Below are 24,509 nucleotides of genomic sequence, written 5' to 3' on the forward strand. Positions count from 1 at the left end.
TGCGCGTGTTTTCTCGCCGCCTGATCATTTTGTTCTCCAGGGAGGTAAGCCGCCCCAGAGGGGCCTGATCAGCCAAACCACGCGTGCACATGTATCCGGAGGGGGTCACAAAGAATTGCTGTCTGTGAAAGGAGACTTGCTTAGCCAACTGTTTTTGGACATGTATGGCCAGGTTAACCCCTCAGTCTTACCCATGTGCTGTTCAGTTGTATACAGATTATCTTTCCTTGCTGTCAGTCCAGGCTGAGGTGATGCTGCCTGTAAGACGGGTGAATGCGGTCCATCGTGCTCTGTAATCGGCCATTTCAGGTGGGACTTCTCAGCCTGGCTTCCTAATGGGACGTGGCAGTGCACAAACCCCCTCCCCCCGTGATCACTGCTTTATACCGCCACACTTATTTTACCTTCATATAACGCTGAGTACTATTATCATCACCGTTCTGATCAGGGTTTATTAACGTTTTTTGGTCTTTGTAACATTATTTTGGTATCTTAACTGGTTATAAACCCCCCCCCCCCCCCTTCTTTAGGAATAACATGACAGCTACCACTGGGATATGTTTCATTTATTTGGTCCCATACATATATATATATGCCGTATACAGTCTTACATATACTTCTTATTGAGATAAGGATTTTATCATATATTTACCGACCTATGTTTATATTTATATTGATATTTATATGTGTATAGGGCTGCAACGATTAATCGATGTAATCGATTATATTCGATAACTGGATTCGTTGTCGACGAATCCAGTTATCGAATAATCGCCGATTCGTTGCTATGCGGGCGGGCGGGTCGCTGCATCTTTATTTTACCTTTTTACAATGACGCTCCTGTAACAGCCAGGCAGAGCGGACGGCGGCGTAACGTCACTCACTCACGTGACACGCCTGCTCCGCCTCCTTCATTCATGAGGTGGGCGGAGCAGGTGCGTCACGTGAGTGAGTGACGTTACGCCGCCGTCCGCTCTGCCTGGCTGTTACAGGAGCGTCATTGTAAAAAGGTAAAATAAAGATGCAGTGATTAGTCCGACTTATAAGCATCGGGGCCGGGGCTGTTATGGGGAGGGGGGAGGATCTGTCTATGGCACTGCTATGGGGAGGGGGGTCTGTGTATAGCACTGCTATGGGGAGGAGGGGGGGGGTCTGTGTATAGCACTGCTATGGGGAGGAGGGGGGGGGTCTGTGTATAGCACTGCTATGGGGAGGAGGGGGGTCTGTGTATAGCACTGCTATGGGGAGGGGGGAGGATCTGTCTATGGCACTGCTATGGGGAGGGGGTCTGTGTATAGCACTGCTATGGGGAGGGGGGAGGATCTGTCTATGGCACTGCTATGGGGAGGGGGGTCTGTGTATAGCACTGCTATGGGGAGGGGGGTCTGTGTATGGCACTGCTATGGGGAGGGGGGAGGATCTGTCTATGGCACTGCTATGGGGAGGGGGTCTGTGTATAGCACTGCTATGGGGAGGGGGGGTCTGTGTATAGCACTGCTATGGGGAGGGGGGGTCTGTGTATAGCACTGCTATGGGGAGGGGGGGTCTGTGTATAGCACTGCTATGGGGAGGGGGGAGGATCTGTCTATGGCACTGCTATGGGGAGGGGGGGTCTGTGTATAGCACTGCTATGGGGAGGGGGGAGGATCTGTCTATGGCACTGCTATGGGGAGGGGGGGTCTGTGTATAGCACTGCTATGGGGAGGAGGGGGGGTCTGTGTATAGCACTGCTATGTGGAGGAGGGGGGGTCTGTGTATGGCACTGCTATGGGGAGGGGGTCTGTGTATAGCACTGCTATGGGGAGGGGGGTCTGTGTATAGCACTGCTATGGGGAGGGGGGGGTCTGTGTATGGCACTGCTATGGGGAGGAGGGGGGGGTCTGTGTATGGCACTGCTATGGGGAGGGGGGGTCTGTGTATGGCACTGCTATGGGGAGGGGGGTCTGTGTATAGCACTGCTATGGGGAGGAGGGGGGGTCTGTGTATAGCACTGCTATGGGGAGGGGGGAGGGTCTGTCTATGGCACTGCTATGGGGAGGGGGGGTCTGTGTATAGCACTGCTATGGGGAGGGGGGAGGATCTGTCTATGGCACTGCTATGGGGAGGAGTGGGGGTCTGTGTATAGCACTGCTATGGGGAGGAGGGGGGGTCTGTCTATGGCACTGCTATGGGGAGGGGGGGTCTGTGTATAGCACTGCTATGGGGAGGGGGGGGGGTCTGTGTATAGCACTGCTATGGGGAGGGGGGAGGATCTGTCTATGGCACTGCTATGGGGAGGAGTGGGGGTCTGTGTATAGCACTGCTATGGGGAGGAGGGGGGGTCTGTGTATAGCACTGCTATGGGGAGGAGGGGGGGTCTGTCTATGGCACTGCTATGGGGAGGGGGGGTCTGTGTATAGCACTGCTATGGGGAGGAGGGGGGGTCTGTCTATGGCACTGCTATGGGGAGGGGGGTCTGTGTATAGCACTGCTATGGGGAGGGGGGGAGGATCTGTCTATGGCACTGCTATGGGGAGGGGGGGGTCTGTGTATAGCACTGCTATGGGGAGGAGGGGGGGTCTGTGTATGGCACTGCTATGGGGAGGGGGGGTCTGTGTATAGCACTGCTATGGGGAGGGGGGGTCTGTGTATGGCACTGCTATGGGGAGGGGGGAGGATCTGTCTATGGCACTGCTATGGGAAGGGGGGTCTGTGTATAGCACTGCTATGGGGAGGAGGGGGGGTCTGTGTATGGCACTGCTATGGGGAGGGGGTCTGTGTATAGCACTGCTATGGGGAGGGGGGGTCTGTGTATGGCACTGCTATGGGGAGGGGGGAGGATCTGTCTATGGCACTGCTATGGGGAGGGGGGTCTGTGTATAGCACTGCTATGGGGAGGGGGGTCTGTGTATAGCACTGCTATGGGGAGAGGGGTCTGTTGTATAGCACTGCTATGGGGAGGGGGGGTCTGTGTATAGCACTGCTATGGGGAGGAGGGGGGGTCTGTGTATAGCACTGCTATGGGGAGGAGGGGGGGTCTGTGTATAGCACTGCTATGGGGAGGAGGTGGGTCTGTCTATGGCACTGCTATGGGGAGGGGGGTCTGTGTATAGCACTGCTATGGGGAGGGGGGGGTCTGTGTATAGCACTGCTATGGGAGGGGGGAAGGAAGATCTGTCTATGGCACTGCTATGGGGAGGAGGGGGGGTCTGTGTATAGCACTGCTATGGGGAGGAGGGGGGGTCTGTGTATAGCACTGCTATGGGGAGGAGGGGGGGTCTGTGTATGGCACTGCTATGGGGAGGGGGGTCTGTGTATAGCACTGCTATGGGGAGGGGGGGTCTGTGTATGGCACTGCTATGGGGAGGGGGGAGGATCTGTCTATGGCACTGCTATGGGAAGGGGGGTCTGTGTATAGCACTGCTATGGGGAGGGGGGAGGATCTGTCTATAGCACTGCTATGGGGAGGGGGGTCTGTGTATAGCACTGCTATGGGGAGGGGGGTCTGTGTATAGCACTGCTATGGGGAGGGGGGGTCTGTGTATAGCACTGCTATGGGGAGGGGGGGTCTGTGTATAGCACTGCTATGGGGAGGGGGGGTCTGTGTATAGCACTGCTATGGGGAGGGGGGTCTGTGTATAGCACTGCTATGGGGAGGAGGGGTGGGTCTGTGTATAGCACTGCTATGGGGAGGAGGGGGGGTCTGTCTATGGCACTGCTATGGGGAGGGGGGGTCTGTGTATAGCACTGCTATGGGGAGGGGGGGTCTGTGTATAGCACTGCTATGGGGAGGGGGAAGATCTGTCTATGGCACTGCTATGGGGAGGAGGGGGGGGTCTGTGTATAGCACTGCTATGGGGAGGAGGGGGGGTCTGTCTATGGCACTGCTATGGGGAGGGGGTCTGTGTATAGCACTGCTATGGGAGGAGGGGGGGTCTGTGTATAGCACTGCTATGGGGAGGAGGGGGGGTCTGTGTATAGCACTGCTATGGGGAGGAGGGGGGTCTGTGTATAGCACTGCTATGGGGAGGGGGGGTCTGTGTATAGCACTGCTATGGGGAGGAGGGAGGATCTGTCTATGGCACTGCTATGGGGAGGGGGGTCTGTGTATGGCACTGCTATGGGGAGGGGGGGTCTGTGTATAGCACTGCTATGGGGAGGAGGGGGGGTCTGTGTATGGCACTGCTATGGGGAGGGGGGTCTGTGTATAGCACTGCTATGGGGAGGGGGAGGATCTGTCTATGGCACTGCTATGGGGAGGGGGGGTCTGTGTATAGCACTGCTATGGGGAGGGGGGAGGATCTGTGTATGGCACTGCTATGGGGAGGGGGGGTCTGTGTATAGCACTGCTATGGGGAGGAGGGGGGGTCTGTGTATGGCACTGCTATGGGGAGGGGGGTCTGTGTATAGCACTGCTATGGGGAGGGGGGAGGATCTGTCTATGGCACTGCTATGGGGAGGGGGGTCTGTGCACTGTTATGAGGAAAGGGATCTGTGCACTGTTATGCCCATAACAGTGCACAGATCCCCCTCTCCATAACTGCGCCGCCCACAGATCCCCCTCTCCATAACAGGGCCACCCACAGATCCCCCTCTCCATAACAGGGCCACCCACAGATCCCCCTCTCCATAACAGGGCCACCCACAGATCCCCCTCTCCATAACTGCGCCACCGACAGATCCCCCTCTCCATAACTGCGCCACCCACAGATCCCCCATAATAGTGTCGTCCACAATTTGTTTTAATATGGCCTTTGAACATATTTTTTCAAGTAAGATCATATAAACCTCTGTTTTGTAATTTTGTCGTTTTTGCCGATTAATCGTAGAAATTAATCTGCAACTAATCGATTATTCAAATAATCGTTAGCTGCAGCCCTATATGTGTGTGTGTGTATATATATATATATATATATGTCTGTGTGTTTATGTGTATATTTCTATATTCTTATATATTCATATACACATTGAGTCCTATTATCCTACAGACTATGCCAGTAACTCATCCACTGATATATGCTAAGGGTAACGTATGTGCAATGAGCCCCAGGTAAATCAACAACTTCACCTTCTAAAACTGATTTTTGGTAATACTAATGGTGTCCAAACCCTAAAAACACCCATCTGCCTGATGGTATGGGGTCCTACAGCCCATTTACCTAGGGGACACTGGGGGTCAATCTGATCCCCCTGTCCACAAGCCGCGATCTGAAGCGATCCATTCACCGCAAACACCCAGATCTCAGCTGACTGGAAGCGCACCGGAAACCGGAAGTGGCGGTGCGCTCCACACATGCGTTCCACCGCGATCTTGGCGCTCTGTTGTTTCAGAATCCCTCCTCCAGTTTCAAGGGAGAGTGTTTTTTCATCAACTCTTTATTTATTATTTATTTATTTTTTTTGTAGAGGACGGTTGTACTGTGTGTAATGGAGGAATAGTAGAGGACGGTTGTACTGTGTGTAATGGAGGAATAGTAGAGGACGGTTGTACTGTGTGTAAGGGAGGAATAGTAGAGGACGGTTGTACTGTGTGTAATGGAGGAATAGTAGAGGACGGTTGTACTGTGTGTAATGGAGGAATAGTAGAGGACGGTTGTACTGTGTGTAATGGAGGAATAGTAGAGGACGGTTGTACTGTGTGTAAGGGAGGAATAGTAGAGGACGGTTGTACTGTGTGTAAGGGAGGAATAGTAGAGGACGGTTGTACTGTGTGTAATGGAGGAATAGTAGAGGACGGTTGTACTGTGTGTAATGGAGGAATAGTAGAGGACGGTTGTACTGTGTGTAAGGGAGGAATAGTAGAGGACGGTTGTACTGTGTGTAAGGGAGGAATAGTAGAGGACGGTTGTACTGTGTGTAATGGAGGAATAGTAGAGGACGGTTGTACTGTGTGTAATGGAGGAATAGTAGAGGGCGGTTGGACCGTGTGGAATGGAGGAATAGTAGAGGACGGTTGTACTGTGTGTAATGGAGGAATAGTAGAGGGCGGTTGGACCGTGTGGAATGGAGGAATAGTAGAGGACGGTTGTACTGTGTGTAATGGAGGAATAGTAGAGGACGGTTGTACTGTGTGTAATGGAGGAATAGTAGAGGACGGTTGGACCGCGTGGAATGGAGGAATAGTAGAGGGCGGTTGTACCGTGTGTAATGGAGGAATAGTAGAGGACGGTTGTACCGTGTGTAATGGAGGAATAGTAGAGGACGGTTGTACTGTGTGTAATGGAGGAATAGTAGAGGACGGTTGGACCGTGTGTAATGGAGGAATAGTAGAGGACGGTTGGACCGTGTGTAATGGAGGAATAGTAGAGGACGGTTGTACTGTGTGTAATGGAGGAATAGTAGAGGACGGTTGGACCGTGTGTAATGGAGGAATAGTAGAGGACGGTTGTACTGTGTGTAATGGAGGAATAGTAGAGGACGGTTGTACTGTGTGTAATGGAGGAATAGTAGAGGACGGTTGTACTGTGTGTAATGGAGGAATAGTAGAGGACGGTTGTACTGTGTGTAATGGAGGAATAGTAGAGGACGGTTGTACTGTGTGTAATGGAGGAATAGTAGAGGACGGTTGGAGCGCGTGTAATGGAGGAATAGTAGAGGACGGTTGTACTGTGTGTAATGGAGGAATAGTAGAGGACGGTTGTACTGTGTGTAATGGAGGAATAGTAGAGGACGGTTGTACTGTGTGTAATGGAGGAATAGTAGAGGACGGTTGGACCGCGTGGAATGGAGGAATAGTAGAGGACGGTTGTACTGTGTGTAATGGAGGAATAGTAGAGGGCGGTTGTACTGTGTGTAATGGAGGAATAGTAGAGGGCGGTTGTACTGTGTGTAATGGAGGAATAGTAGAGGGCGGTTGTACTGTGTGTAATGGAGGAATAGTAGAGGGCGGTTGTACTGTGTGTAATGGAGGAATAGTAGAGGACGGTTGGACCGTGTGGAATGGAGGAATAGTAGAGGACGGTTGGACCGCGTGGAATGGAGGAATAGTAGAGGACGGTTGTACTGTGTGTAATGGAGGAATAGTAGAGGGCGGTTGTACTGTGTGTAATGGAGGAATAGTAGAGGACGGTTGGAGCGCGTGTAATGGAGGAATAGTAGAGGACGGTTGTACTGTGTGTAATGGAGGAATAGTAGAGGACGGTTGGACCGCGTGGAATGGAGGAATAGTAGAGGACGGTTGTACTGTGTGTAATGGAGGAATAGTAGAGGACGGTTGTACTGTGTGTAATGGAGGAATAGTAGAGGACGGTTGGACAGCGTGTAATGGAGGAATAGTAGAGGGCGGTTGGACCGCGTGGAATGGAGGAATAGTAGAGGACGGTTGTACTGTGTGTAATGGAGGAATAGTAGAGGACGGTTGTACTGTGTGTAATGGAGGAATAGTAGAGGACGGTTGTACTGTGTGTAATGGAGGAATAGTAGAGGGCGGTTGTACTGTGTGTAATGGAGGAATAGTAGAGGACGGTTGTACCGTGTGTAATGGAGGAATAGTAGAGGACGGTTGGACCGCTTGTAATGGAGGAATAGTAGAGGACGGTTGGACCGCGTGGAATGGAGGAATAGTAGAGGACGGTTGTACTGTGTGTAATGGAGGAATAGTAGAGGACGGTTGGACCGCGTGGAATGGAGGAATAGTAGAGGGCGGTTGTACTGTGTGTAATGGAGGAATAGTAGAGGACGGTTGTACCGTGTGTAATGGAGGAATAGTAGAGGACGGTTGTACTGTGTGTAAGGGAGGAATAGTAGAGGACGGTTGTACTGTGTGTAATGGAGGAATAGTAGAGGACGGTTGTACTGTGTGTAATGGAGGAATAGTAGAGGACGGTTGTACTGTGTGTAATGGAGGAATAGTAGAGGACGGTTGTACTGTGTGTAATGGAGGAATAGTACAGGACGGTTGTACTGCGTGTAATGGAGGAATAGTAGAGGACGGTTGGACCGTGTGTAATGGAGGAATAGTAGAGGACGGTTGGACCGCGTGGAATGGAGGAATAGTAGAGGACGGTTGGACCGCGTGGAATGGAGGAATAGTAGAGGACGGTTGGACCGCGTGGAATGGAGGAATAGTAGAGGACGGTTGTACTGCGTGTAATGGAGGAATAGTAGAGGACGGTTGGACCGTGTGTAATGGAGGAATAGTAGAGGACGGTTGGACAGCGTGTAATGGAGGAATAGTAGAGGACGGTTGTACTGTGTGTAATGGAGGAATAGTAGAGGACGGTTGTACTGTGTGTAATGGAGGAATAGTAGAGGACGGTTGGACCGTGTGTAATGGAGGAATAGTAGAGGACGGTTGGACAGCGTGTAATGGAGGAATAGTAGAGGACGGTTGTACTGCGTGTAATGGAGGAATAGTAGAGGACGGTTGGACCGTGTGTAATGGAGGAATAGTAGAGGACGGTTGGACCGTGTGGAATGGAGGAATAGTAGAGGACGGTTGGAGCGCGTGTAATGGAGGAATAGTAGAGGACGGTTGTACTGTGTGTAAGGGAGGAATAGTAGAGGACGGTTGGACAGCGTGTAATGGAGGAATAGTAGAGGACGGTTGTACTGTGTGTAATGGAGGAATAGTAGAGGACGGTTGTACTGTGTGTAATGGAGGAATAGTAGAGGACGGTTGTACTGTGTGTAATGGAGGAATAGTAGAGGACGGTTGGAGCGCGTGTAATGGAGGAATAGTAGAGGACGGTTGGAGCGCGTGTAATGGAGGAATAGTAGAGGACGGTTGGACAGCGTGTAATGGAGGAATAGTACAGGACGGTTGTACTGTGTGGAATGGAGGAATAGTAGAGGACGGTTGTACCGTGTGTAATGGAGGAATAGTAGAGGACGGTTGGACCGTGTGTAATGGAGGAATAGTAGAGGACGGTTGGACCGCGTGTAATGGAGGAATAGTAGAGGACGGTTGGACCGCGTGTAATGGAGGAATAGTAGAGGACGGTTGGAGCGCGTGTAATGGAGGAATAGTAGAGGACGGTTGGAGCGCGTGTAATGGAGGAATAGTAGAGGACGGTTGGAGCGCGTGGAATGGAGGAATAGTAGAGGACGGTTGGAGCGCGTGGAATGGAGGAATAGTAGAGGACGGTTGGAGCGCGTGGAATGGAGGAATAGTAGAGGACGGTTGGACCGCGTGGAATGGAGGAATAGTAGAGGACGGTTGGACCTCGTGGAATGGAGGAATAGTAGAGGACGGTTGGACCGCGTGGAATGAGGATAGTAGAGGACGGTTGGACCGGTGGATGAGAATAGGACGGTTGGACCGCGTGGAATGGAGGAATAGTAGAGGACGGTTGGACCGCGTGGAATGGAGGAATAGTAGAGGACGGTTGGACCGCGTGGAATGGAGGAATAGTAGAGGACGGTTGGACCGCGTGGAATGGAGGAATAGTAGAGGACGGTTGGACCGCGTGGAATGGAGGAATAGTAGAGGACGGTTGGACCGCGTGGAATGGAGGAATAGTAGAGGACGGTTGGACCGCGTGGAATGGAGGAATAGTAGAGGACGGTTGGACCGCGTGGAATGGAGGAATAGTAGAGGACGGTTGGACCGCGTGGAATGGAGGAATAGTAGAGGACGGTTGGACCGCGTGGAATGGAGGAATAGTAGAGGACGGTTGGACCGCGTGGAATGGAGGAATAGTAGAGGACGGTTGGACCGCGTGGAATGGAGGAATAGTAGAGGACGGTTGGACCGCGTGGAATGGAGGAATAGTAGAGGACGGTTGGACCGCGTGGAATGGAGGAATAGTAGAGGACGGTTGGACCGCGTGGAATGGAGGAATAGTAGAGGACGGTTGGACCGCGTGGAATGGAGGAATAGTAGAGGACGGTTGGACCGCGTGGAATGGAGGAATAGTAGAGGACGGTTGGACCGCGTGGAATGGAGGAATAGTAGAGGACGGTTGGACCGCGTGGAATGGAGGAATAGTAGAGGACGGTTGGACCGCGTGGAATGGAGGAATAGTAGAGGACGGTTGGACCGCGTGGAATGGAGGAATAGTAGAGGACGGTTGGACCGCGTGGAATGGAGGAATAGTAGAGGACGGTTGGACCGCGTGGAATGGAGGAATAGTAGAGGACGGTTGGACCGCGTGGAATGGAGGAATAGTAGAGGACAGTACTGGGAGGTTGTACTGGGAGGAGAGGCCAGTACTGGGAGGCTGTACTAGGTGTACTGGGAGGAGAGGCCTGTACTGGGAGGAGAGCCCAGTACTGGGAGGCTGTACTGGGAGGAGAGGACAGTGCTGGGAAGCTGTACTATGTGTACTGGGAAGAGAGGACAGTGCTGGGAGGTTGTACTAGGTGTACTGGGAGGAGAGGGCAGTGCTGGGAGGATGTACTAGGTGTACTGGGAGGAGAGGCTGTACTGGGAGGAGAGGCCAGTGCTGGGAGGCTGTACTGGGAGGAGAGGCCAGTGCTGGGAGGCTGTACTAGTTGTACTGGGAGGAGAGGCCAGTACTGGGAGGCTGTACTAGGTGTACTGGGAGGAGAGGACAGTGCTGGGAGGCTGTACTAGGTGTACTGGGAGGAGAGGCCAGTGCTGGGAGGCTGTACTGGGAGGAGAGGCCAGTACTGGGAGGCTGTACTGGGAGGAGAGGCCAGTGCTGGGAGGCTGTACTGGGAGGAGAGGCCAGTGCTGGGAGGCTGTACTGGGAGGAGAGGCCAGTGCTGGGAGGCTGTACTGGGAGGAGAGGACAGTGCTGGGAGGCTGTACTAGGTGTACTGGGAGGAGAGGACAGTGCTGGGAGGTTGTACTAGGTGTACTGGGAGGAGAGGCCAGTGCTGGGAGGCTGTACTAGGTGTACTGGGAGGAGAGGACAGTACTGGGAGTCTGTACTGGGAGGAGAGGCCAGTGCTGGGAGGCTGTACTGGGAGGAGAGGCCAGTGCTGGGAGGCTGTACTGGGAGGAGAGGACAGTGCTGGGAGGCTGTACTAGGTGTGCTGGGAGGTTGTACTAGGTGTACTGGGAGGAGAGGCCAGTGCTGGGAGGCTGTACTAGGTGTACTGGGAGGAGAGAGCAGTGCTGGGAGGCTGTACTAGGTGTACTGGGAGGAGAGGCTGTACTGGGAGGAGAGGCCAGTGCTGGGAGGCTGTACTGGGAGGAGAGGCCAGTGCTGGGAGGCTGTACTGGGAGGAGAGGCCAGTGCTGGGAGGCTGTACTGGGAGGAGAGGCCAGTGCTGGGAGGCTGTACTGGGAGGAGAGGCCAGTGCTGGGAGGCTGTACTGGGAGGAGAGGCCAGTGCTGGGAGGCTGTACTAGGTGTACTGGGAGGAGAGGACAGTGCTGGGAGGCTGTACTAGGTGTACTGGGAGGAGAGGCCAGTACTGGGAGGCTGTACTAGGTGTACTGGGAGGAGAGGCCAGTACTGGGAGGCTGTACTAGGTGTACTGGGAGGAGAGGACAGTGCTGGGAGGCTGTACTGGGAGGAGAGGACAGTGCTGGGAGGCTGTACTGGGAGGAGAGGACAGTGCTGGGAGGCTGTACTAGGTGTACTGGGAGGAGAGGCTGTACTGGGAGGAGAGGCCAGTACTGGGAAGCTGTACTATGTGTACTGGGAAGAGAGGACAGTGCTGGGAGGTTGTACTATGTGTACTGGGAAGAGAGGACAGTGCTGGGAGGTTGTACTATGTGTACTGGGAGAAGAGGACAGTGCTGGGAGGTTGTACTATTTGTACTGGGAGGAGAGGACAGTGCTGGGAGGCTGTACTAGGTGTACTGGGAGGAGAGGCCAGTACTGGGAGGGTGTACTGGGAGGAGAGGCCAGTACTGGGAGGGCAGAGCTCTCTATATAATGCAGTTCTCGTCAGCAGGAAGTGATTCTCTGTTGCAGAGTTTCCAGTCTTCCTCGTCTTCCTGTGATTTGCAGCCATGGGGCAGATAGAATGGGCGATGTGGGCGAACGAGCAGGCGCTGGCATCAGGACTGAGTGAGTATTACCATCTGTGTGGGATCAGCCACTTTATACATGTCTGAGATGTGAATGTTCCTGCAGTCCCATGTAACACCAGAGAGAATACATGATGATTACAGCTAATGCAGCTGTTACCTGCAGTCCCATGTAACACCTTGTGAGATGTGCCAACTGATATCCGGGCTCTGCTACATCTGCCTCACATGTCCGAGGCTTTCAGATACCCCTCACCTGTCTTCTGGAGAAGATCAGGGACGATATGGACCTCAGCCTGGACCCCTTGTGTCTCCTGAGGCAAAGAGGGACCCAGTGATATTCCTAGAAAATGAGGAAAGCCAAGCTGGACGGGTCTTTACATGGGACTGCTCTGTGGTGGGGACCAGTGGTCAGTATCTGTGAGCAGACAGCGGCCGTCTCGTACGCCTCATGTGTCCCGGACTGTCTAGGTGCGATCCCGCCGCTGGGCGATGGGCCGGTCTTTTAATGGTGCGAATCGCTGCCAAAGTGACATGAAACTTCCCTGTGAGCCACAACCTCCACTTATAGCATTGGATGTAGCGGGGGTCGGGCCCCCACTGTGAGTGCGTTACGGGCCACGCACACTACTCTGTTTGTTGCCGATCGGATGCGGACCCGTTTATTTCAATGGGGCTCCGCCTGCTGCCCGCATCCATGTGTTTTGGGGAAACGATATTACACGTCCTATTGTACGGAAGGGGTAATGTGGGACGCACGCGGCCGGTATTTGTGGACAGATCTGGCGGTGTGAATGCCGCCTTACATGACGGATCCCCCCGACCTGCGCTAGGATCCACTGCCCAGTAATAAATCTAAGGGACTCTTAAAACCAGCCGCAATGTCAGGTGGCTGCTCAGAAAGCCTGTGGCGCACACATCCGGGGAAGCTCCCGGGCAGATGTCAGAACCTTAATGTCAACATATCAAAGGGTGAATGAGGAAGTGAGAGGAGGAAGTAGGACCTTGTGCCACACCTGGGCTGCGAACTGGTTGTCACCCAGTGAGCTGATCGGCCCAGTCCATGACTCCTAAAGCTGGGTGCCATCTTGGGTAATTACTGCAGCGCCCCCCGCAGATCGTGGTCTGTCACATGAGTGACTTCCCTTCTGCACACTGGTTGTGCCCCCCCCCCCCCCATGTCCTGTGACTTGGGCAATTACACAAGTGTAAGACGTTAGTTCATCTTTCTTGGGGGAAGTGGAGGAGGCGATGGTTGCTGCACAGGGGATTTCATAAAATGATATCCTGTGCTTGTGTTGCATCATGGGATGCAGGAGAGCGCTCTCGCTCGGCGCTGCACGTACGCAGCAGATGACTGCCATAGCGCCAACGTGTTCCAGAGCACTCTGCAATCACAGGGCACTTGGACAGAGAACATGGGGTGATACAAGAGGAGTGCAGGGCCTGCCCACAAGAGCTTGCCATCTATATGGAGACACAGAGGCTGCTGTGTACAATGGCCCGGCCATCTTATATAACGGGGCAGATACCGCTAGATGAAGGGTTAAAAGGAAAGCAGTCCGATTAGGGAGTATGGAGGAACCTGCTCGCCTGGGGTAGCGCATCCCAGAGAACCCCGGGTATTACAGCGGAAGGAGAGGGGTTAATTGGCTGGAGAAAGTCTAATCTCAGGGGCAGGAGGAGAATGGGAGTGAGGGTGCTAAGGTGTAGCCCACCATAACCAGCAGGGGACGCCATGTCTACCAGAGCGCAGCCCCCGCAGGAGCTGGCATGCAGGGCTGCTGTGTGTACAGAGCAGGCGACAGAGTCCATATTGTCACTTTTGTAGCTTTATTTCCTTGCTTTTGGAAAGTCTGAACATTTTCATGAAATTTAAAGAGAATCTGTCTGCAGGATGAACCCTAGTGAACAGGGTCGATCCTGCTGATTTAAAGCATACCCTTGTTATATTGTATATGCAAATGAGGACTTAAGTGCTCTGAGGGGTGGGCCCTAGCTAGTAGCCCCTCCCCCTCCCCTTGAACTCTCATTTGCATATACACAAAAAGAAGGATATCTCGTTGATGGTGCAATAGATCTGCATTACAAAGGCATGCTTCTAATCAGCAGGATCACCCCTAGCTGGTGGAAAGCCTGGATTAATGGGGTTGATCCTGCAGACAGGTGTTCCGTATTATTAAAATACATATAATGTTTATTGCCTAGCACAATCTATTTTATGCTGTGACTAATGTCCTGTTGTCCCCACAGTCCTCCTCTCTGGCGGAATTGTTGCGGTTGCCGGACAGTTTAAAGGTTGGGAGTTTGGAGCTTATGCGATGTATCCTTTGTAACAAGCGACACCGTTCCTGTGATAAGGTGGGCCTGATCTGAAACCGGCGCTGGCAGCCATTGTGCGGACCTCCTCAATAGTCATGACCGGTTGCCTCCTCCGGGCTGCCCGCCACATTGTCCGTCATTGGGGTCCGCAGCACGACTAAAGTACTATAGGGACCAATTAGGACATCATGAATTTACAGAGGTGATTCTGCTGGACGTCAGTGTCACTTTAAGACAATGCATTTTGCAATATCAGGTCACCAGCCCTTCAGATTGTGAAATCACGGGATGGGAAAAATGCACAATGAAGTATTATAGAGGAAATGATCTGCAGGACTAATACCGCCCCTGCGCTGATACATAGTTACAATAATGTAACAATCATATTTATAAATACTATTCAGTATTTATTGTGGACTTCCCCTTTAAACAGTCATCTGGAGCGTTATAGCCTTATAAACAGTCGGGGACTGAGGAGTCTTCCTGATCCGTGTCAGCGCTCCGGGGACTTCCCTGTAATCACAGACCTGTCATTAGCAGCGGCTCTCGTCATAATAATGGCATTATTTCACCGGGATTCCCCGCCTTGTATCACCCTGTAATTATCCGCAGCTCCTTCATCTTCATCTCCCTCCGTCTTCCGTCTCCCTCCGTCTTCCGTCTCCCTCCGTCTTCCGTCTCCCTCCGTCTTCCGTCTCCCTCCGTCTTCCGTCTCCCTCCGTCTTCCGTCTCCCTCCGTCTTCCGTCTCCCTCCGTCTTCCGTCTCCCTCCGTCTTCCTCTGTCTCCCTCCGTCTTCCTCTGTCTCCCTCCGTCTTCCTCTGTCTCCCTCCGTCTTCCTCTGTCTCCCTCCGTCTTCCTCTGTCTCCCTCCGTCTTCCTCTGTCTCCCTCCGTCTTCCTCTGTCTCCCTCCGTCTTCCTCTGTCTCCCTCCGTCTTCCTCTGTCTCCCTCCGTCTTCCTCTGTCTCCCTCCGTCTTCCTCTGTCTCCCTCCGTCTTCCTCTGTCTCCCTCCGTCTTCCTCTGTCTCCCTCCGTCTTCCTCTGTCTCCCTCCGTCTTCCTCTGTCTCCCTCCGTCTTCCTTCATCCGTCTTCCTCTGTCTCCCTCCGTCTTCCTCTGTCTCCCTCCGTCTTCCTCTGTCTCCCTCCGTCTTCCTTCATCCGTCTCCCTCTGTCTCCCTCCGTCTTCCTTCATCCGTCTTCCTCTGTCTCCCTCCGTCTTCCTTCATCCGTCTCTCTCAGTCTCCCTCCGTCTTCCTTCATCCGTCTCTCTCAGTCTCCCTCCGTCTTCCTTCATCCGTCTCTCTGTCTTCCTCCGTCTTCCTTCATCGTCTCCCTCCCGTCTCCATCCTCCCCTCCGTCTTCCAGCTCCCTCCGTCTTCCATCTCCCTCCGTCTTCCACTCCTCCGTCGTCCATCTCCTCCGTCTTCCATCTCCCTCCGTCTTCCATCTCCCTCCGTCTTCCATCTCCCTCCGTCTTCCATCTCCCTCCGTCTTCCTCTCCCTCCGTCTTCCATCTCCCTCCGTCCTTCCATCGTCCTCTCCCTCCGTCTTCCATCTCCTCCGTCTTCCATCTCCTCCGTCTTCCTCTCCCTCCGTCGTCCATCTCCCTCCGTCTTCCATCTCCCTCCGTCTTCCATCTCCCTCCGTCTTCCATCTCCCTCCGTCTTCCATCTCCCTCCGTCTTCCATCTCCCCCGTCCGTCCATCTCCCTCCGTCTTCCATCTCCCTCCGTCTTCCATCTCCCCCGTCTCATCTCCGCCGTCTTCCATCTCCCTCCGTCTTCCATCTCCCTCCGTCTTCATCTCCCTCCGTCTTCCATCTCCTCCGTCTGCCACTCCTCCGTCTTCCTCTTCCCTCCGTCTTCCATCTTCCCATCCGTCTTCCATCTCCCTCCGTCTTCCATCATCTCCCTGCCGTCTTCCAGCTCCCTCCGTCTTCATCTCCCTCCGTCTTCCATCTCCCTCCGTCTTCCCATCTCCTCCGTCCTCCATCCTCCGCCGTCTTCCATCGCCCTCCGTCTGTCCATCTCCCTCCGTCTTCCATCTCCCTCCGTCTTCCAGTCTCCCTCCGTCTTCCATCGTCCCTCCTCCGTCTTCATCTCCCTCTCCGTCTTCACTCCTCCGTCTTCCATCTCCCTCCGTCTCTTCCATCTCCCTCCGTCTTCCATCTCCTCCGTACTTCCATCTTCCCGCCGTCTTCCATCTCCCTCCGTCTCCATCCCCTCCGTCTCCATCTCCCTCCGTCTTCCATCTCCCTCCGTCTTCCAATCTCCCTCCGTCTTCCATCTCCCTCCGTCTTCCATCTCCCTCCGTCTTCCATCTCCCTCCGTCTTCCATCTCCCTCCGTCTTCCATCTCCCTCCGTCTTCCATCTCCCTCCGTCTTCCATCTCCCTCCTTCTCCCTCCGTCTTCCATCTCCCTCCTTCTCCCTCCGTCTTCCATCTCCCTCCTTCTCCCTCCGTCTTCCATCTCCCCTTCTCCCTCCGTCTTCCATCTCCCTCCTTCTTCCATCTCCCTCCTTCTCATCTCCCTCCTTCTTCCATCTCCCTCCTTCTTCCATCTCCCTCCTTCTTCCATCTCCCTCCTTCTTCCATCTCCCTCCTTCTTCCATCTCCCTCCTTCTTCCATCTCCCTCCTTCTTCCATCTCCCTCCTTCTTCCATCCCCTTGTCTGCGGGGCTGCTCCATGCTTGTCTGCGGGGCTGCTGGCAGCCGTTACCAGTTGCAATTGAAAGCCATTCAGATTTGTGTAGGACTGAGATGCACCAAGAAGTGGGTATGGACCAGGATGGATGCCCTGGTGGGATGTGAGCCCAGGACCCCTGTGCCGCCCCCTATATTTTCTGCCTGTGATTCCTTCACTTCCCCTCCCAGAGCTGCCGGAGTGTTCATCAGTCTGCTGGAATATCCTCGAAGTAAAAGGAAGAAGGGGTCCACCATGGAGAGATGGTGAGTGCACGGCGCCTACGCTGTTCTGGAGGGGGCGCCCATTCCTAGCAATGCATCCATGGGTTTATGTACTCGGCCATTTATGGACAGTGGAGCAAGCGCTGGGACCCCTTAATTCAGATGATTGGGGGGTGACATCGCCCCTCCATTCAGACTGTGGAATACAGGTGAGCGCTGTACTCGGCTGACTCCAGCGGTCCCATAGAGATGAATGGAGGGGCAGGGTGCATGCTTAAAGGGGTACTCCGGTTATGTGACGTTTATCCATAGGATAGGGTGGGGGTCCCAACTGCTGGGACCCCCACCAATCACGAGAATGGGGACCTGGTACAGCGCTCGGTTATCTCCAGATCTCCCATAGAAATGAATGGAGCAGCTGCGCACGTCCGGCCTCGCAGTTAATGTACCGAGTTCCCGTGATCGGTGGGTATCCTTCTGCTGGTAACCCGTAGAGCACTCAGCTATCTCCGGAACTCCGTGCACGCTGTTCATTTCATGGGTCTTCACCATGACCGGGTTCCCGTTCCCATGATGGGTGGGTATCCTCCCGCTAGGAACCTATAGAGCACTCGGCTATCTCCGGAACTCCGTGCACGCTGTTCATTTCATGGGTCTTCACCATGACCGGGTTCCCGTTCCCATGATGGGTGGGTATCCTCCTGCTGGTAACCCGTAGAGAACTCAGCTATCTCCGGAACTCCGTGCACGCTGTTCATTTCATGGGTCTTCACCATGACCGGGTTCCCGTTCCCATGATGGGTGGGTATCCTCCCGCTAGGAACCTATAGAGCACTCGGCTATATCCGGAACTCCGTGCATGCTGTTCATTTCATGGGTCTTCACCATGACCGGGTTCCCGTTCCCATGATCGGTGGGTATCCTCCTGCTGGTAACCCGTAGAGAACTCAGCTATCTCCGGAACTCCGTGCATGCTGGTCATTTCATGAGTCTTCACCGTGACCGGGTTCCCGTTCCCATGATCCGTGGGTATCCTCCCGCTAGGAACCTATAGAGCACTCTGCTATCTCCGGAACTCCGTGCATGCTGTTCATTTCAAGGGTCTTCACCATGACTGGGTTCCCGTTCCCATGATCGGTGGGGGTCCTCCCGCTAGGAACCTATAGAGCACTCGGCTATCTCCGGAACTCCGTGCATGCTGGTCATTTCATGGGTCTTCACCATGACCGGGTTCCCGTTCCCATGATCCGTGGGTATCCTCCCGCTAGGAACCTATAGAGCACTCTGCTATCTCCGGAACTCCGTGCATGCTGGTCATTTCATGGGTCTTCACCGTGACCGGGTTCCTGTTCCCGTGATGGGTGGGTATCCTCCCGCTGGGAACCCGTAGAGCACTCGGCTATCTCCGGAACTCCGTGCATGCTGTTAATTTCATGGGTCTTCACCATGACCGGGTTCCCGTTCCCATGATCGGTGGGTATCCTCCTGCTGGTAACCCGTAGAGCACTCGGCTATCTCCGGAACTCCGTGCATGCTGTTCATTTCATGGGTCTTCACCATGACCGGGTTCCCGTTCCCATGATCGGTGGGTATCCTCCTGCTGGTAACCCGTAGAGAACTCAGCTATCTCCGGAACTCCGTGCATGCTGGTCATTTCATGAGTCTTCACCGTGACCGGGTTCCCGTTCCCATGATCCGTGGGTATCCTCCCGCTAGGAACCTATAGAGCACTCTGCTATCTCCGGAACTCCGTGCATGCTGTTCATTTCAAGGGTCTTCACCATGACTGGGTTCCCGTTCCCATGATCGGTGGGGGTCCTCCCGCTAGGAACCTATAGAGCACTCGGCTATCTCCGGAACTCCGTGCATGCTGGTCATTTCATGGGTCTTCACCATGACCGGGTTCCCGTTCCCATGATCCGTGGGTATCCTCCCGCTAGGAACCTATAGAGCACTCTGCTATCTCCGGAACTCCGTGCATGCTGGTCATTTCATGGGTCTTCACCGTGACCGGGTTCCTGTTCCCGTGATGGGTGGGTATCCTCCCGCTGGGAACTCGTAGAGCACTCGGCTATCTCCGGAACTCCGTGCATGCTGTTAATTTCATGGGTCTTCACCATGACCGGGTTCCCGTTCCCATGATCGGTGGGTATCCTCCTGCTGGTAACCCGTAGAGCACTCGGCTATCTCCGGAACTCCGTGCATGCTGTTCATTTCATGGGTCTTCACCGTGACCGGGTCCCCGTTCCCATGATTGGTGGGAGTCCCAGCGCTACGACCGCCACCGATCTAATAGTCATCCCCTTTAACCATCGGCGGGGGTCCAGTGGATTGGGGGTGACCTGTAAGGGTAATCCTCTAATTATAATTCTTGCAGCAGACCTCCGGGCTCCACCCGTTTCATCATTGCCCCTTCCCCAGTCCATGGCCAGTAGCTTTTTCTTACTGGTGGTTTAGTTGCTTGTAATTTATAATCTTCGGTCCTCGCTGTAATGGAGATAATCTCCCAGTGCTCAGATTTTCTGCCGAGTCTGTATTTATCTGAACAAGCAGCGCTGCACTGTAAAGCATGAGGGAGGGACAAAACACCAGTCCGACCACTGATGAGATTCCACTGACCGTAGCTCTGCCTAATGCTTGGGATATTGTATTTTGCAGTGGACAGCAGTGCCTGAGTACGGTGGTGAAAGCGTTTGGTCCGCTCACTCGCAATTATTACGTCCGTGCTATTTTACATGCAGGGTGAGTATTTCCCGGGAGGGAGATATTATATGAGTGCTGTTCCGGCAGCACAGAGGATTTCAGGAGAAGAGTGCGCTGATCTTGTGGAGGTCACAGGCTGAGAGGTACATAATGGAGGGAGCAGGATCCCCAGCAGCACAGAGGATTTCAGGAGAGGGGTGTGCTGATCTTGTGGTGGTCACAGGATGGGAGGTACATAGTGGAAGGAGCAGGGTCCCAGCAGCACAGAGGATTTCAGGAGAGGAGCGTGCTGATCTTGTGGCGGTCACAGGATGGGAGGTACATAGTGGAAGGAGCAGGGTCCCAGCAGCACAGAGGATTTCAGGAGAGGAGCGTGCTGATCCTGTGGGGGTCACAGGGGGAGAGTTACATAGTGGAAGGAGCAGGGTCCCCAGCAGCACAGAGGATTTCAGGAGAGGAGAGTGCTGATCTTGTGGAGGTCACAGGATGAGTTACATAGTGGAAGGAGCAGGGTCCCAGCAGCACAGAGGATTTCAGGAGAGGAGTGTGCTGATCCTGTGGGGGTCACAGGGTGAGAGTTACATAGTGGAAGGAGCAGGGTCCCAGCAGCACAGAGGATTTCAGGAGAGGGGTGTGCTGATCTTGTGGAGGTCACAGGATGAGTTACATAGTGGAAGGAGCAGGGTCCCAGCAGCACAGAGGATTTCAGGAGAGGAGTGTGCTGATCTTGTGGAGGTCACAGGATGAGAGTTACATAGTGGAAGGAGCAGGGTCCCAGCAGCACAGAGGATCTCAGGAGAGGAGCGTGCTGATTTTGTGGAGGTCACAGGATGGGAGGTACATAGTGGAAGGAGCAGGGTCCCCAGCAGCACAGAGGATTTCAGGAGAGGAGTGTGCTGATCTTGTGGAGGTCACAGGATGAGAGTTACATAGTGGAAGGAGCAGGGTCCCAGCAGCACAGAGGATTTCAGGAGGAGTGTGCTGATCTTGTGGAGGTCACAGGCTGGGAGTTACATAGTGGAAGGAGCAGGGTCCCAGCAGCACAGAGGATTTCAGGAGGAGTGTGCTGATCTTGTGGCGGTCACAGGATGAGAGTTACATAGTGGAAGGAGCAGGGTCCCAGCAGCACAGAGGATTTCAGGAGAGGAGCGTGCTGATCCTGTGGGGGTCACAGGGGGAGAGTTACATAGTGGAAGGAGCAGGGTCCCCAGCAGCACAGAGGATTTCAGGAGAGGAGAGTGCTGATCTTGTGGAGGTCACAGGATGAGTTACATAGTGGAAGGAGCAGGGTCCCAGCAGCACAGAGGATTTCAGGAGAGGAGTGTGCTGATCCTGTGGGGGTCACAGGGTGAGAGTTACATAGTGGAAGGAGCAGGGTCCCAGCAGCACAGAGGATTTCAGGAGAGGGGTGTGCTGATCTTGTGGAGGTCACAGGATGAGTTACATAGTGGAAGGAGCAGGGTCCCAGCAGCACAGAGGATTTCAGGAGAGGAGTGTGCTGATCTTGTGGAGGTCACAGGATGAGAGTTACATAGTGGAAGGAGCAGGGTCCCAGCAGCACAGAGGATCTCAGGAGAGGAGCGTGCTGATTTTGTGGAGGTCACAGGATGGGAGGTACATAGTGGAAGGAGCAGGGTCCCCAGCAGCACAGAGGATTTCAGGAGAGGAGTGTGCTGATCTTGTGGAGGTCACAGGATGGGAGTTACATAGTGGAAGGAGCAGGGTACCAGCAGCACAGAGGATATCACGAGAGGAGTGTGCTGATCTTGTGGAGGTCACAGGCTGAGTTACATAGTGGAAGGAGCAGGGTCCCAGCAGCACAGAGGATTTCAGGAGAGGAGTGTGCTGATCCTGTGGGGGTCACAGGGTGAGAGTTACATAGTGGAAGGAGCAGGGTCCCAGCAGCACAGAGGATTTCAGGAGAGGGGTGTGCTGATCTTGTGGAGGTCACAGGATGAGTTACATAGTGGAAGGAGCAGGGTCCCAGCAGCACAGAGGATTTCAGGAGAGGAGTGTGCTGATCTTGTGGAGGTCACAGGATGAGAGTTACATAGTGGAAGGAGCAGGGTCCCAGCAGCACAGAGGATCTCAGGAGAGGAGCGTGCTGATATTGTGGAGGTCACAGGATGGGAGGTACATAGTGGAAGGAGCAGGGTCCCCAGCAGCACAGAGGATTTCAGGAGAGGAGTGTGCTGATCTTGTGGAGGTCACAGGATGGGAGTTACATAGTGGAAGGAGCAGGGTTCCAGCAGCACAGAGGATTTCAGGAGAGGAGTGTGCTGATCTTGTGGAGGTCACAGGATGAGTTACATAGTGGAAGGAGCAGGGTCCCAGCAGCACAGAGGATTTCAGGAGAGGAGTGTGCTGATCTTGTGGAGGTCACAGGATGAGAGTTACATAGTGGAAGGAGCAGGGTCCCAGCAGCACAGAGGATCTCAGGAGAGGAGCGTGCTGATTTTGTGGAGGTCACAGGATGAGAGTTACATAGTGGAAGGAGCAGGGTCCCAGCAGCACAGAGGATTTCAGGAGAGGAGTGTGCTGATCTTGTGGAGGTCACAGGATGAGTTACATAGTGGAAGGAGCAGGGTCCCAGCAGCACAGAGGATTTCAGGAGAGGAGTGTGCTGATCCTGTGGGGGTCACAGGGTGAGAGTTACATAGTGGAAGGAGCAGGGTTCCAGCAGCACAGAGGATTTCAGGAGAGGGGTGTGCTGATCTTGTGGAGGTCACAGGATGAGTTACATAGTGGAAGGAGCAGGGTCCCAGCAGCACAGAGGATTTCAGGAGAGGAGTGTGCTGATCCTGTGGGGGTCACAGGGTGAGAGTTACATAGTGGAAGGAGCAGGGTCCCAGCAGCACAGAGGATTTCAGGAGAGGAGTGTGCTGATCTTGTGGAGGTCACAGAATGAGAGTTACATAGTGGAAGGAGCAGGGTCCCAGCAGCACAGAGGATTTCAGGAGAGGAGTGTGCTGATCCTGTGGGGGTCACAGGGTGAGAGTTACATAGTGGAAGGAGCAGGGTCCCATCAGCACAGAGGATCTCAGGAGAGGAGCGTGCTGATTTTGTGGAGGTCACAGGATGAGAGTTACATAGTGGAAGGAGCAGGGTCCCAGCAGCACAGAGGATTTCAGGAGAGGGGTGTGCTGATCTTGTGGAGGTCACAGGATGAGTTACATAGTGGAAGGAGCAGGGTCCCAGCAGCACAGAGGATTTCAGGAGAGGAGTGTGCTGATCTTGTGGAGGTCACAGGATGGGAGTTACATAGTGGAAGGAGCAGGGTTCCAGCAGCACAGAGGATTTCAGGAGAGGAGTGTGGTAAAATAGCAATTGTTTACTGCAAAATGGTGGCAAAACACCACTTTTTGGGAAATGACATCATTACCTCACGGTTTTGTGAATAGACGATTATCGGTGAAATAAATTGGTGTTCGCAGTCGGTTTCTGTCCTAACTTTGCTTTGGTCGCACAGCTTGGCGGTACCCGGAGGCTTCATCCTGGCCACCATCTTGGGCACAGTTTGTCTTGGTATCGCAGCCATCATTTATCTGCTGGTGAGTATGTCAGATATGAACTGGAGATGTTAAAGGAGTCCTCCGTGCCTTGATGGCCCATGCTGCGGGATCCCTGCCCAGGCCATTGACGTCACATAGCGCAGCTCATTTCCAGTCAGGTTAATGGGCCTGGGCTGCAGTACCGAGCACGGGCAGAATCAGGGCATGGCGCTGTGTGAACCTGTGAGGAGGCCTCAGCGCTGCCGCCTCCTCTACCAGCTGAATGTCGGGGGCAGGAGAATGTCACCCGGGCCATGGGGCTCCCTGCAGGATCCGCAGAGCTTCTCATTCTCTATGGGCCATCAATAGGAGTGTCAGCTCTTTGGACCACTGCGCAGTGTTAGCCGCAGGACCTCCGGCTCAGTATTTCCGATTATCGCCCGCGTTTTGCTGTATGTATGTCGGCGTCTTTCTCTATCAGTCGTTTTACTTCTGATTTAATCTGTCCGTGTATCTAGGCAGCGATATCTGGAGAGGAATGGCGCCCCATCGAAGCACAAGCACCACCCAAGCTGAAGGTGGCCGAGACCATTAGACGCCCCCCAGAGAACCCCCCTCCTCGCCCCCCCCCGGAGGTCCGCAGGAAGCAGGTGGATGAGGGACACGTCAACCCCATTCCAGTGGAGGATGAAGTATGACTGCCAGCCACGTACGGGACGTTTGATAAGGGTACGAGGACGATGGACGGGTGATCTGACCAACTGCTTGACGCTTCCCAGACCCCTCCCCCAGCGCAGCCCTGTCCGTCATTTCACGCCCGCTCCGTGGGTGAGAGATTGGACCCGGTCATAAAAAAGGCGAAGGCAAAGTCCGTTCTCACCCACAAGGAGAGTTCTTCTCGTCAGTATTCGGAGCATCTGTAGGTTCTCCTGTCCGTCTGTGTAGCGGTCCTTTCTGGAGTAGTCCCATCATGGCTGCTCTGCAGGGCAGTAGTGGTCTCCAATCCGTGGCTCTCCATCGGCTGTGAAACTACAACTCCCAGCATATCACAGGAGGACGATCAGCTATTAAATAAATAATAGCCGTGATGAGTATTAGCCGGTTACCCTGCCCCCGCCGTGCCGCCATTCTGCTCTTGTGCCCGGTCCATGCAGCTAGAGTTCTCTCATACACTGTATATGGTCGCTTTCCAAATATCATGTCATTAAAGCTTTATAGAAATTA

General features: G+C 54.0%; 2 protein-coding genes across 2 annotated transcripts; one reads left to right on the top strand and one right to left on the bottom strand.

Moving 5' to 3' along the window:
• Nucleotides 1-217: 217 nt before the first annotated feature.
• On the bottom strand, nt 218-11,849 carry LOC122922522. The gene is made up of 4 exons (XM_044273144.1): nt 11,715-11,849; nt 9,240-10,236; nt 7,487-9,142; nt 218-258 (listed from the first exon to the last, which is right to left on the bottom strand). Exons 1-4 carry the CDS (start codon nt 11,847-11,849, stop codon nt 218-220), a joined length of 2,829 nt encoding a protein of 942 aa, XP_044129079.1.
• Nucleotides 11,752-24,509, top strand: LOC122922517 (cytochrome b-245 light chain). Its single transcript, XM_044273137.1, has 6 exons — nt 11,752-11,905; nt 14,119-14,188; nt 17,059-17,133; nt 19,750-19,833; nt 23,264-23,345; nt 23,804-24,509. Exons 1-6 carry the CDS (start codon nt 11,848-11,850, stop codon nt 23,981-23,983), a joined length of 549 nt encoding a protein of 182 aa, XP_044129072.1. The 5' UTR covers nt 11,752-11,847; the 3' UTR covers nt 23,984-24,509.

This window comes from Bufo gargarizans, unplaced genomic scaffold (genome assembly GCF_014858855.1).
Source record: "Bufo gargarizans isolate SCDJY-AF-19 unplaced genomic scaffold, ASM1485885v1 fragScaff_scaffold_423_pilon, whole genome shotgun sequence".
In the NCBI taxonomy this organism is placed as follows: domain Eukaryota; kingdom Metazoa; phylum Chordata; class Amphibia; order Anura; family Bufonidae; genus Bufo; species Bufo gargarizans.